Here is an 11,367-nt window from a genome sequence, read left to right on the forward strand (position 1 = left end):
AGCCTTCATTGAAGATTGGCATCATCCATGAAGTGAGTGGTGGGTATGGCTCAAAGCTACAGCTTCAACACAATGCCGTGGTGCTCTTGTCTGTCCTAATAGTAATAGTAAGCTGAGGCAGGATAACAGATGACGGCAGAGGGAGGAGACATTCAGATTCCTGCTTTGAGTACAAAGCTGAGCCTGCAGGAACGCGGTGGCACTAGGAAACTTTGTAATTTCCTGTCTCTTTCTTTAGAGATCCTGACACAAGAGGAACTCTGCAAACCAAGAGCAAATGTAGCTTCTGATAAACCTGCATGCTGATTTGATCCAAAACTATACGCTTTCAGATTTGATTGTGGAGACACACTGCTTTTCATTCAAAGTGTGCAACTTTTAAACTTTTTTAAAAAAGATAACATTACTTTGGGCTGCTGCTACAGAAAAGGACATTTGTTGTATATTTCATTTACAAAGGTAAGTTATTAAAATGTCCAACCTTGTTCAAAAGAATGTTTAAACTTTGCATATATTGTATCTCTAATTAAGGTTAAACAGAGCAAAAGAGCAACAACAGTTGTCTCAATAACAAATAAAACATTGCTGTGGATATTTTTCAATGAGACTCCTGTGCATTTCAAGATCATGTATCAGTGGTTTCCTGTTGGCTTTGCTCATGGTGTTGTCAGCTTATCTGTGCTGTTGATCCAGAGATGGATGGATGTTGGTTTCGTCTGGTTTGTGTTGACTGTCATCCTTTTTGTTGTTGATATGCCAATTTTCAGGAAGGTGAGGAGTGCAAGAACAAATGGCATGTAAGGGAAGCCTTTATTTCTGCAGCATAAAATGTAAAATACAAAACCAGAGCTTGATAGTTCAAACCAGGTTTAATTCTAGCCAAATTTAACAAAATACACCCCTATTGGGACACCAAAGAGAATTTTATTTTGGGTCCATCGGTCACCAAAACTTGATTGATATTACCTTTACACATCCATGTTTAAACATTTCTGCATGTCTAATGTAACCATTATCACACTTTACAGTGTTAAAGTTTTACTACCCATGCTATTGTTTCCATTCTTTACATTCCTGTTTTGTGTTGCTTCAACACATTCATTTCACATCATGCATAAACTGATTGTGCTTAAGATTAAATGTAAAAGTTTAAACATATTCAAAGAACATTTTGTTAGTTCTAAGAGAAATGATTTTGTTGAGTCTGGAACTCATAAGTTTATACTGTCTTAACAGAGGGTGACAATAAACTAGCATAACACCACTTGATCTCATCTTGTCCTCTTGCAAGTTGAAGTCAGATGACCTCTGGGAAAGTCAAACATTTTTCCTAATGTAGATATAAATCATTTCTTTACTTCTCTGGTTTGGATGATAGCATTAGGGGAAAAGGTAGAACCTTAATTTTTGTTACATCAAAAGAGTAAACTCAGAAAAAACACCCAGCATATTCATTTATAAAAAAACATTTTAAAAATGAAGGATCACAGTTTTATTTTCTTTAATCCATTGAAATCTGTCAGACTTTTGTGATCATTTAAATTCTTTTGAAGGCCTTTTGTTGATTTGCAAATGCTTATTTTGCTCTGCATATCCTCAAGAAACTTATCCCTTTATGCACACTGTCAAAGATGACTGGTTTTGTGATCATTCTTCCTCTTTCACCATCAGGTTGTCCTCAAATATTCGACTGATTAATGGATAGGACACTGGGAACATTTCTCACCCTTTTCTTCATCCTTTGCATGTCTTCTAAAAAAGCTGGAGCGGCCTCGCATCTGAAATCAGGGCGTTGCTCCTACACATTCATTGTTCCACAGCAAAAAATCACAGGAGCTCTGTGTTTGAACACACACTCTTCAATTCCCAACCAATCAGAGGTAGTCGCTCTCCAGTTGGAGCTCAAACGACAGCAGGAACAACTGGAGAAGCTCCAGAGTCAAATGGGGTATGAAGGGACACTTGCCACAGAGGTGAGAGCCTTGAGCAAAGAGAGCAGCAGCATGAATTCCCAAATTGCCCAACTTTACGCCCAGCTGCTACGTGAAGTTATCCATAAGAAGGACCAAGCTTTGGAGCACCAAAGGTTGGAGAGCCTCCTCCTGAATGCGACAACACATGTGAGCCTAGAGTTGCATAGAATGCAACATCTCACAATTGGTTGATATACTGAGCACATCTTCATATTTTCTGCTTGTCATTGGGAACTGCAGGCTTTGCAGGTGTCCAGTAGTTACAGGGAACTGGAGAAGAAATATGGAGCACTCACCTCCATGATGAGCTCCCAGAACCAGTTTATCACCAAACTGGAGAAACAGTGCCAGTGCAGGGATTCCAGCCAGCCCTCGGTGGTAAGAAACATGCTGCTTTTTTATATTTAACATTTAACTGTCTGAAGGTCAGCAAATAAGAAGCCGTTATTTTGTGTTAGTCTGGACAGGCGATGACTGAACCCCCCAAAAATCCTAGTAATGAGCACCGCAACTTCAGCGTTAAGGCCACCATCTTGACAAATGACGTCCAGAGGGACCAGAGTGCTTCTGTACATCAACTGCAAGCAGAAACAGTCGGGGATCAACCCTTTTCTACTATTGTCCCTCCTACTGAACTGCCTTTCGTTGGCTTCCCTGTCACTAAATCCCCAGGTACAACAACATAAAGCACATTTTAGAGCATCTGATTAAACTACAAATTTTGTGCATAAACAGGTCTTACTTCTGTCGGAGTTATTTATTTTCTCAGATAAGAAGCAGAAGCTGGTGGAGTCAGTGACCTGCTGATGGAGGTCTTATCTTCTTGGGAAAACCTAAACAATGTCAAACACACCAAGCAGAACACGGCCTCTGTCATGAACACACAGTTGTTCCACAGTATTTTCTGGTGTTTTATATTCCACATCTAGCAGACAACTGTACAAACTATTTCAAGATTGAGTAGAGAGAAAGCGACCACAGCTCTTTTTTTTGTTCCTAAGTGTGATAAAAGAGAGGGTAACACTTTATTTGAAGGGGTGTGCATAAGACTAACGTTACTCTGTCATAAACATCGCATAACACCTGTTATGAACATGAATAAGTCTTCATGAATGTTTATGACTAGTGTCATTAAGTGTCTTTTGGTAAATAATGATGCACTAAAACTTGCATTAAAAGTGTCAACTTAGTATTATTTGCTAAATAACTAAATTTTTATGCAAAGTTGCATTAAAACTTACATTAAAAGTCAATTAAAAGAATCAACTTTGCATTAAAGTGTCATTATTTAGTATAGTATTTCACTGTGTGGGAGTTGTTCTTCAGTGTATACATGCAGATTCCTATGTTCACCTTATCAAATTCCCCACGTCCAAGAAGATAAATGGAAGCTGCAGAGTGTTTTTCTCTACCAACCCCAAACTTGGATTTTAGTCCACAGAACAGAAACCAGCACAACTAATCCACAATTATGTGCAACTAAAACATCTACAAATTATTTCATAAATATTTAGAGATATACTTTGTCAATTAAAAAAAGAAGATATGTTAATTTTTATTTTGTGAATAAAAGTGTGATTTTAGTGCAGTTTTTAGCTTTCCCTTAAGCCATCTGACTTCAGCAGGACTCTAGTAAAGAACAGCAAACCGGTTCAAATCCTGAGGGTATGGGTTCAGGAACATCGGGCTTATTTTTCTCTCCTCTTGTAATCACACATACGTGGCTTAAGTGATGTCATCATTTGACCGTTGGATATTGTAGAACACCCGATGATGATCAATGACTGAAAGTTTGGTACCTCTGTGAGTTTTTGTGTAGGAGTTATAACAGTTTTGTGTTTCATGGCTAGTAGGTGAACTTTGACCCCTGGCAACACCCCTTCAGCATGCATGAAAACTCACTATGTTGATAACTTTTAATCGACCATGCCTTATGAATAATTTGATCCCTAGGAGGAGTTCAATCAGTTCAATGGGGTCAAAATTGGAACTTCAATGCAAAATAGCAAACTTCCTGTTTGACTTGCAATAAGACATTAATTGTATTTTTTGTGCGTCTTAGGGACTCTGCAAGTGTACCAAATTTCATGTCTGTATGATGAAATAAGGTCAACGAGGATTTTTTTGAAAGTTGCTAGGTGGCACCATTGAACTGTTTTGCTTCGCTGCTCGGGCCCAAAAATGTCAGAGCAGTAGCACAAAATAAAACACTTTTCACTGGGGTCAACAGCACCCCAGTGAAAAGTGTTCACCCAAAACTAATATTCAAAATGAAATCTAGTGCAACCATTTCACTAATTAGTCAGGTGTAACTTAATTTGTGTAATTTAATTTCAGAATGAAAATAGTTATCTTGTAAAGGTCCCAGAGGATTGTTAGAAAAGAAGTTTAAAACAGGGTTAGTTCATATAATAAACATTTGAAGTTTCCCTGATCTGATGGACAAGGAGAGCAATAATTAGAGAAGCAGTAAATATGCCAGTGTTGACTTTAAATTTGGCTCTGAAAGCTTTAATGTAGAGGGACTGCATTCATCTGAACAAATCCGATTTGTACTTGTATACAATTTAGAAAACCTGGTAACAGAGAGTGAAATAGTACTAGTACTATTTCACAATCACACCACTCTCTGTTGGCCAGTCACATATCGCAATAAAACACATGATGAATTATTGTGCAAGGTATTATAACAGCATTATATTGGTTGCATACTGTGCATCTCTTTTGTTTAGGGCCATGGCGGGACTGCCAGCATGTTATGGATTCAGGCGAGACCACCAGTGGGATTCAGCTGATTCATCTTCAGAGTGCCAACCGACTCTTTCAGGCCTGGTGTGAGCAGAGTCAGGCTCAGGGTGGGTGGACTGTCATTCAGAGGAGACAGGATGGGTCAGTCAACTTCTTCAGGACTTGGGAGCAGTATAAGGTAACGCCAAACAACTTTGAAGTCTGAAAAACACAATGAGTTTAGAACAAGAACCACATAGATAGATAGATAGATAGATAGATAGATAGATAGATAGATAGATAGATAGATAGATAGATAGATAGATAGATAGATAGATAGATAGATAGATAGATAGATAGATAGATAGATAGATAGATAGATAGATAGATAGATAGATAGATAGATAGATAGATAGATAGATAGATAGATAGATAGATAGATAGATAGATAGATAGATAGATAGATAGATAGATAGATAGATAGATAGATAGATAGATAGATAGATAGATAGATAGATAGATAGATAGATAGATAGATAGATAGATAGATAGATAGATAGATAGATAAACAGACAGATGTATTAGAAATGAGTGATTTATGAGGTGTATTAGATTACTTAAGGAAAAGTTATAGAAATTGAGCCTAATTTTTTTTGCATTACGTTGTTACAGCAAGGCTTTGGAAACCTAAATGGTGAGTACTGGCTTGGCCTGGAACACCTGTACTGGCTCACCCAGCAGACCAAGTACAAACTCCGGGTGGTCTTAGAAGACTGGCAGGGCCGGCAGGTGTTTGCTGAATATGACAGCTTCCACCTGGAACCGGAGAATGACTGGTATCGCCTGCGCTTGGGACAATACAAAGGCAATGCAGGAGACTCCCTGTCATGGCACAACAACAAGGCCTTCACCACTCTGGACCGTGACAGGGACAGCTATCCAGGTCTGTCCCCATCTTGTCTCTGCCTAGCAGTTTTCTTAAATGATTTGACTTTTTGTGTCAATAACTGTGTTTTGCGCATCTTCAGGTAACTGTGCTCATTACCAGAAAGGAGGCTGGTGGTATCACATGTGCGCACACTCCAATCTGAACGGTGTGTGGTATAGGGGTGGACACTATCGAAGCCGTTACCAAGATGGGGTCTACTGGGCTGAGTTCCATGGAGGGTCCTATTCCCTGAAGAAAGTTTCCATGATGATCAAACCCACATAGCTGCATTACTGCAGGAACTCACAAAGATAACACTGACAAGGATAAAGAAGATGCAGAGAAAGTTAAACATTATGAATAAAATGTATAGTTATATAAATGTTTTAACACAAATGTCTTAATTGACATAAATCAGTTACAAGTGATGACTAAGTCATGAGTGTGACTCAGATGTTTCCTTCTCTCTCTGCTCAGATATATCTGACTCAAGTTTTTGAAAGAGGCTGCACTCAAAGCAAAAACACTTTTCGCACATTGCTGTTTGTGGACTTAGACAATTTTCTCTGGTGCCCTGATCCCGCTGTGGTTGCTTGACATTTTTGGTGTTGTTGCCTCAGCTCTACACAGCAGTTTGGTTGGTCAGAATGTGTTCAATGATGCAACTACAGAATGTGGTTAGAATATTTTTTAAAATATTTTTACATATTAGATCATTCTTCCTCTATCTCTTTTTAAAATTGTTGCTTCTCTCCATAGTCATCTCTGGCTTTATTGTTACATGGAGATAGATTGTTGATTTCATGCCACATCACCAGATTTCTTATTTCTGTTGGCTACCATAAGTGGTCAGTGAGTCACTTTAGTTTAATCAAAAAGAACCTGTATGATGTTTTCTAGTATGTACCAACACAGTCATTGGATTAGCATTTAGACAACAGTTTGGACCTTCAGATATCTTAGAAATCTTAAAGCAAAGAAAGATTTACTTCTTTGCAATAGCATTAGTCTCTTAAAGTAAGCTATAGGGCTTTGACTGGTCAGCTTGTTCAATCATTTTCAAGAGAAGGCACTATTCATCAAAACCTATATTGTACTTGTATCTTAAGAATAAACACAATAAAAAAATGCTTTGATGTCCACTCAAAACTCTGCAAACTTATTTTACAAATTACGTTTACATCTTTGCTATGAAATTTTGTGCCACACAATCTCATTCACCAGAGTTTCATCGAACAAAACCTCATCAGAAGCTACACAAAGGGTGGAGAGAAAAAAAGAACGGTTGCACCAGCCTTTCCTGTTTCCTGTGCAAGAGGGCGGCTTATTTACCCGGTAGTATGCTTTCTTTTTCCGATAGTAGCTGTTCAGCTGTCAGCACGTGCTGGGCCAGTTTTTGGTCAGGATTTATCTCATCCAGCTACAAAACCTATCATTCTTTGGATTGTCCCTAATTACTTTTCACCTCCTTCATGAACTCCCATCCACCTGTGAGTCAGTCTGGCAAGCTGCCTCTCGGGATGTTGGGCCTCCTCCTGCTCTCATTATTATCTTGTGGTGAGTGGAAATAGTGTAGTGAAGCTGCATGATTGCGTCGTACTATTTTAAAGTTTTGTTTATTACTATTGTAGGGATAAGGATGTGCTGTTGAGGTATATATTTTTTTAGTTTTAATTTTTATGACTTTTTGATTAAGTTTCTCTTTGAGGCAACTGACTGCTGTGTAGAAATAGAAAAAAATTCTGTTAAAGACAATTAAGCTTAAAGAAATAATTTCTTACAACTTTGATAACTGGTGGTTGTGAGAATGAAGTCTTACAAAGTTAATGTCTTTCTCTGTTCTCTAGGAGTGAAATTGTGTAATTCTAGTGGGAGGGGTAGGTGTTAAAACACTTGTATATCACCTAAAGTTAAACATATAACTTGGGCTTTCTGCAGAAATTGGGTGTGGTGATAAAGTATATTTTACTTTGACTGTACAAGAACACTTATCTGCAGTTTATAGCTCCAGAAATACATGTACTCAAATGAGACTGCTTTTTGAATGCTTTGAGCTTTCATAGATCAAAAATAAATCATCTATAAATTTGCCTTTCTTTTGTTAGCTGCACTTAAGGAGGCATTTCCTATATTCTTTAAACACCTTTGTGTTAAGATCACACAAAGGTGACTTAGACAGTTTAAGAACAATCACTCGTTTATTGTAGTCTGCCAATTTAATTTGAGAATTATTTATTTTGTCAAATGTGCATTTCTGTATCATTTAAACCAAAACGAATATCAGAATTTGCACCTTTTCTGTCAACTTTAGAAAAGGTGGCAGAACAGGTGCAGCATAACCAGTACCACCAGAAGGCATCAAATACTATTTCGTATAATAATTTCTGTATCAACAGGGGCTGATCTCACCTGCATCCCGACGACTATCCTGACCTTGGATGCTCCTGTGATCACAGAAAATGGAACACAACTTAATGCAAGCTGCAGCACCACAGAAATAGATTTTGAGGAGATGAGCCTATGCCTTGGAAAAACATGCTGTGAAAATACACAGAAGGATGATGTTGTTTCCTGTGTTGCATTAGTGTCAGACTTTGAAATGAGGGCAGAGTGCAAAATAAAGCTAAATGAAACCTTTGAGTGCAGTGAAGACCATAGAGTCACCGTGTACAGTAAGTTTCTTTTCAACTAGAGACAAAAGCTTTGCAGAGAAACGTCTAACTATGAACACTAACAGAATTTTATTATTATTATTATTTTCTAGAGAACCCAAAGGTTATGCTTTCTTTAAGGAATGGAAATGCAAAGCAGGCAGATTACGAACTGCACTGTGATGTCTTTGATGTTGCCCCTGCTCAAAACATCTCTGTCACGTGGTACAGAAATAATAAAACCTTTAAGTCCTTTATGGATTTGATTGAAGAGCCACAAAAAAAATCTTACATTCTGGGCGTCAACATCAGCCGGGAAGAGAAATTTGCTGAGTTTAGATGTGAAGTTCAATTGAAACTTGAGGAACTAAAACCACAACATCCTGTTATTTCTACAACACATCAACTCTCAGCGCGCTGTGAGTGAAATAATATTATCTTTTTAAAATGATCGGTTCCAAAAGGCCTTTATTAGAATTTCAACCAACACAAATTTTCTTTTTTTTTTTCTTTCTTTCTTTTTTTTTAGATGCTCCTGAGCTCAGGACAAATTTTAGCAAGATCATCACTGTGGCCATGGGTGGCAATGCAACCTTGCTCTGTGATGTAGAGGGGAACCCTCCTCCTGTGTATCAGTGGACCATTGATGAACAGCCTATGCTAGAAACCACAAACAGGCTTGACATTACCCAGGTTAACAGCAGTTCAAATTACAGGTGCACAGCTACCAATATTCTGGGAAACACAACTATGAACATTTTTGTTGACATGGAAGAAAATTATACAACAGAACCTCCAGCCATGCCAACCCCCGAGGCACCTGAAAGTATGCTGTCTTACTGATATTACTGTTAAAGGCTTATTTCTTATTGTGCACCAAATCAAAGTTATGACTCAAAATGTTTTCTTCTCAACAATAGATTGTGGCTTAACTGTGATGCCCTCTGAAGTTTATGTGAAATATGGAGATTCAGCTTCAATTAATTGCAGAACAACAAGCAAAGACGCTGCTTTAATGGACTGGGAGCATGCAGTTGGCGAGACTTATGGTACACCTCCGAGTGTCACTTGGAAGATTGAGAAACTGGAAGATTTCACTGTGGAACCTTTCTGCTTTGTCACTCTGGATACTGATGAACAGTGCAAAGTGAAACCAAACATCACTCTTTATAGTGAGTATTCACCACGCCTTCTGCTTTTAAATGTTTTAGCCTTTAAACTTTTCCACTCAGTGGTGGAAATATTATAAGTTGTACTGTTTTATTTTGTTTTTTATAGAGCTTCCAGATACTGTGGCAATCTCTGCGGTAGGTAATGGTCCAATGAAAGAAGGCGAAGAGCATCAGCTGCAATGCCACATTTACAGTGTGGCCCCTGCAAAAAAACTCTTGGTGAAGTGGTATAAAGACGACGAAACTGTCCTCAATGATGACCTAAAAAGCTCTGATGTGACGCCACTCCCAGAATGCCTTAATGACTCCACTGTGAGACTGTGCAATGTATCGTCTATCTATACTTTCACTGTCAAGAAAAGTGACAATGGATCACTTTTCAGATGCAAGGCTGAGTTTCAGTTTGGCCCTGCGGGGCCACTGGTGCCCCCCTCCATGGCCTCAGAACCTTACACCACTGTCGTACACTGTAGGTTCTTCATCGCATTATATTTTTGTACCTACCAAGTAATGTTTAGATAACTGAATTCTATATTTTCTGCAGATAAGCCGACCATCAAAAATTGCCCTAGTTATGCTGGTGTGGAAAATAGCTTCCGCCTGAATGATTTGCCATGTGAAACTGATGGGAACCCTCGACCTGGTATTGAGTGGTCTTACAATGGTACACTGATTGATTCATCCAAGCTCCTTACCAGGGCTGAATCTGGGATCTACAAAGCTACAGCACATAACTCAATGGGACAGGTTAACACTGATGTTAACATCACAGTTGAATGTGAGTCTACAACATGGAACTTTTACATTTTATTACAATAATGCAAAAAAAAAAAAAAAAAAACGTTGATTATTCTGAATAATATTTATGATGTTTCTTTACAGATGCCCCCAGACTTTCCTGTCAGATGATGTATGAGGTTGAAGTAAAAAACACACCGAAACTTTTGTGTAATGCAGAGGGTTTACCTCACCCTGACATAACTTGGTTTAAAAATGGAAAAGAGCACTTTCCACAGCACTGGGAAAAACATGAGAGTGGAAACTATTCAGTAAAAGCATCCAACAAACATGGAACAGCTGAGCACGCGTTTTATCTGGACATATTGTGTAAGTCAAAACTTTGCAGCTGCCCTCTCTTTACTTTAAGCCCACTATGGCCACAAACAATTTCAACTTGATTTCAGAAGTCTTTTATTTTTTCTCTCCATGCAATAGATCCCCCAGAGTTCACAGAGTCAGATACGACCACAAAAGTTGTTGTAGGCGGAAATGTGTCTTTAGTTTGGGAAGCTGACGGGAACCCCAAGCCTGAGATCCACTGTAACGACTCGTTGGCAGAGAATGTACGGGCGTCCACTGTGGGGCGCCAGAAGATCATAACCATCACAGGAGCCACGTCTACTAATGCAGGCCGTTACATCTGCGTTGCCACGAATAAAGTTGGGGAAGTGACAAGAGCAACCACTCTGGTGTTAAAAGGTATTATTCTGTGCAGGAAAAAAATGGAGTAATATTGCTAATATCACAAAGGATGAAAAAAAAAATGCAAACAGATGTTTCAGCTGTTTTATTTTTCTTCTCTTGCAGATAAATCCACAGACCTCTCCCAGCACTGGTGGGTTTTCCTACTAGTCCTGCTAGTCTTTGCAATTTTGGTGGTTGTTTTTATACTAAAGGGCCGCAGAAAACATGGACAATATGATTTCCCTTTGCAAACCAGATTGACTGTAGAGAATGGGACGATGTAAGCGAATGGTGAAAGCTTGGATTGAAGGCAGTCAAGCAGCCTGTAAATAAACGTTATTACTTTTAAAAACAACGATGTGTTAAGTGATGTATGCCTCAAATATATGCTCGCCAAGAACTGAGCAGAATAACATGTTTCTCATGTTATTCTGTTGTGTTTCAACTTTTAA

The 11,367-nt window shown here is 38.6% G+C and overlaps 2 protein-coding genes across 4 annotated transcripts; both read left to right on the forward strand.

The window, feature by feature from the left end:
- Positions 1 to 220: 220 nt before the first annotated feature.
- Positions 221 to 6,764, forward strand: angptl6 (angiopoietin-like 6). Its single transcript, XM_055034988.1, has 7 exons — positions 221 to 459; positions 1,672 to 2,120; positions 2,214 to 2,351; positions 2,432 to 2,645; positions 4,706 to 4,899; positions 5,373 to 5,643; positions 5,729 to 6,764. Exons 2-7 carry the CDS (start codon positions 1,698 to 1,700, stop codon positions 5,911 to 5,913), a joined length of 1,425 nt encoding a protein of 474 aa, XP_054890963.1. The 5' UTR covers positions 221 to 459; positions 1,672 to 1,697; the 3' UTR covers positions 5,914 to 6,764.
- A 148-nt stretch (positions 6,765 to 6,912) lies between these two features.
- icam5 (intercellular adhesion molecule 5) lies at positions 6,913 to 11,270 on the forward strand. Of its 3 annotated transcripts, XM_055034978.1 has the most exons (10): positions 6,913 to 7,185; positions 8,025 to 8,300; positions 8,393 to 8,698; positions 8,809 to 9,105; positions 9,200 to 9,451; positions 9,558 to 9,920; positions 9,996 to 10,229; positions 10,334 to 10,558; positions 10,667 to 10,930; positions 11,039 to 11,270. In XM_055034978.1, exons 1-10 carry the CDS (start codon positions 7,101 to 7,103, stop codon positions 11,197 to 11,199), a joined length of 2,463 nt encoding a protein of 820 aa, XP_054890953.1. In that variant the 5' UTR covers positions 6,913 to 7,100; the 3' UTR covers positions 11,200 to 11,270. The 3 variants fall into 3 exon arrangements, with proteins under 3 accessions (XP_054890953.1, XP_054890954.1, XP_054890955.1); XM_055034979.1 differs by lacking the exon at positions 8,025 to 8,300 and having other exon boundaries at positions 6,915 to 7,185; XM_055034980.1 differs by lacking the exons at positions 8,025 to 8,300; positions 8,393 to 8,698 and having other exon boundaries at positions 6,917 to 7,185.
- Positions 11,271 to 11,367: the final 97 nt, after the last annotated feature.

The sequence above is a fragment of the Poeciliopsis prolifica genome, unplaced genomic scaffold, assembly GCF_027474105.1.
Source record: "Poeciliopsis prolifica strain line A6 unplaced genomic scaffold, Auburn_PproV2 SCAFFOLD010, whole genome shotgun sequence".
NCBI lineage: Eukaryota > Metazoa > Chordata > Actinopteri > Cyprinodontiformes > Poeciliidae > Poeciliopsis > Poeciliopsis prolifica.

What these genes read in the sequence shown, in the direction of transcription:
- angptl6 (XM_055034988.1), top strand. Translation starts at nt 1,698, where the DNA reads ATGGATAGGACACTGGGAACATTTCTCACCCTTTTCTTCATCCTTTGC. An exon ending in CCCTGTCACTAAATCCCCAG is followed by an intron (nt 2,646 to 4,705) that starts GTACAACAACAT and finishes TCTTTTGTTTAG; the next exon opens with GGCCATGGCGGGACTGCCAG. An exon ending in GGACTTGGGAGCAGTATAAG is followed by an intron (nt 4,900 to 5,372) that starts GTAACGCCAAAC and finishes ACGTTGTTACAG; the next exon opens with CAAGGCTTTGGAAACCTAAA.
- icam5 (XM_055034978.1), top strand. Translation starts at nt 7,101, where the DNA reads ATGAACTCCCATCCACCTGTGAGTCAGTCTGGCAAGCTGCCTCTCGGG. An exon ending in GCTCTCATTATTATCTTGTG is followed by an intron (nt 7,186 to 8,024) that starts GTGAGTGGAAAT and finishes CTGTATCAACAG; the next exon opens with GGGCTGATCTCACCTGCATC. An exon ending in ACCAAACATCACTCTTTATA is followed by an intron (nt 9,452 to 9,557) that starts GTGAGTATTCAC and finishes TGTTTTTTATAG; the next exon opens with AGCTTCCAGATACTGTGGCA.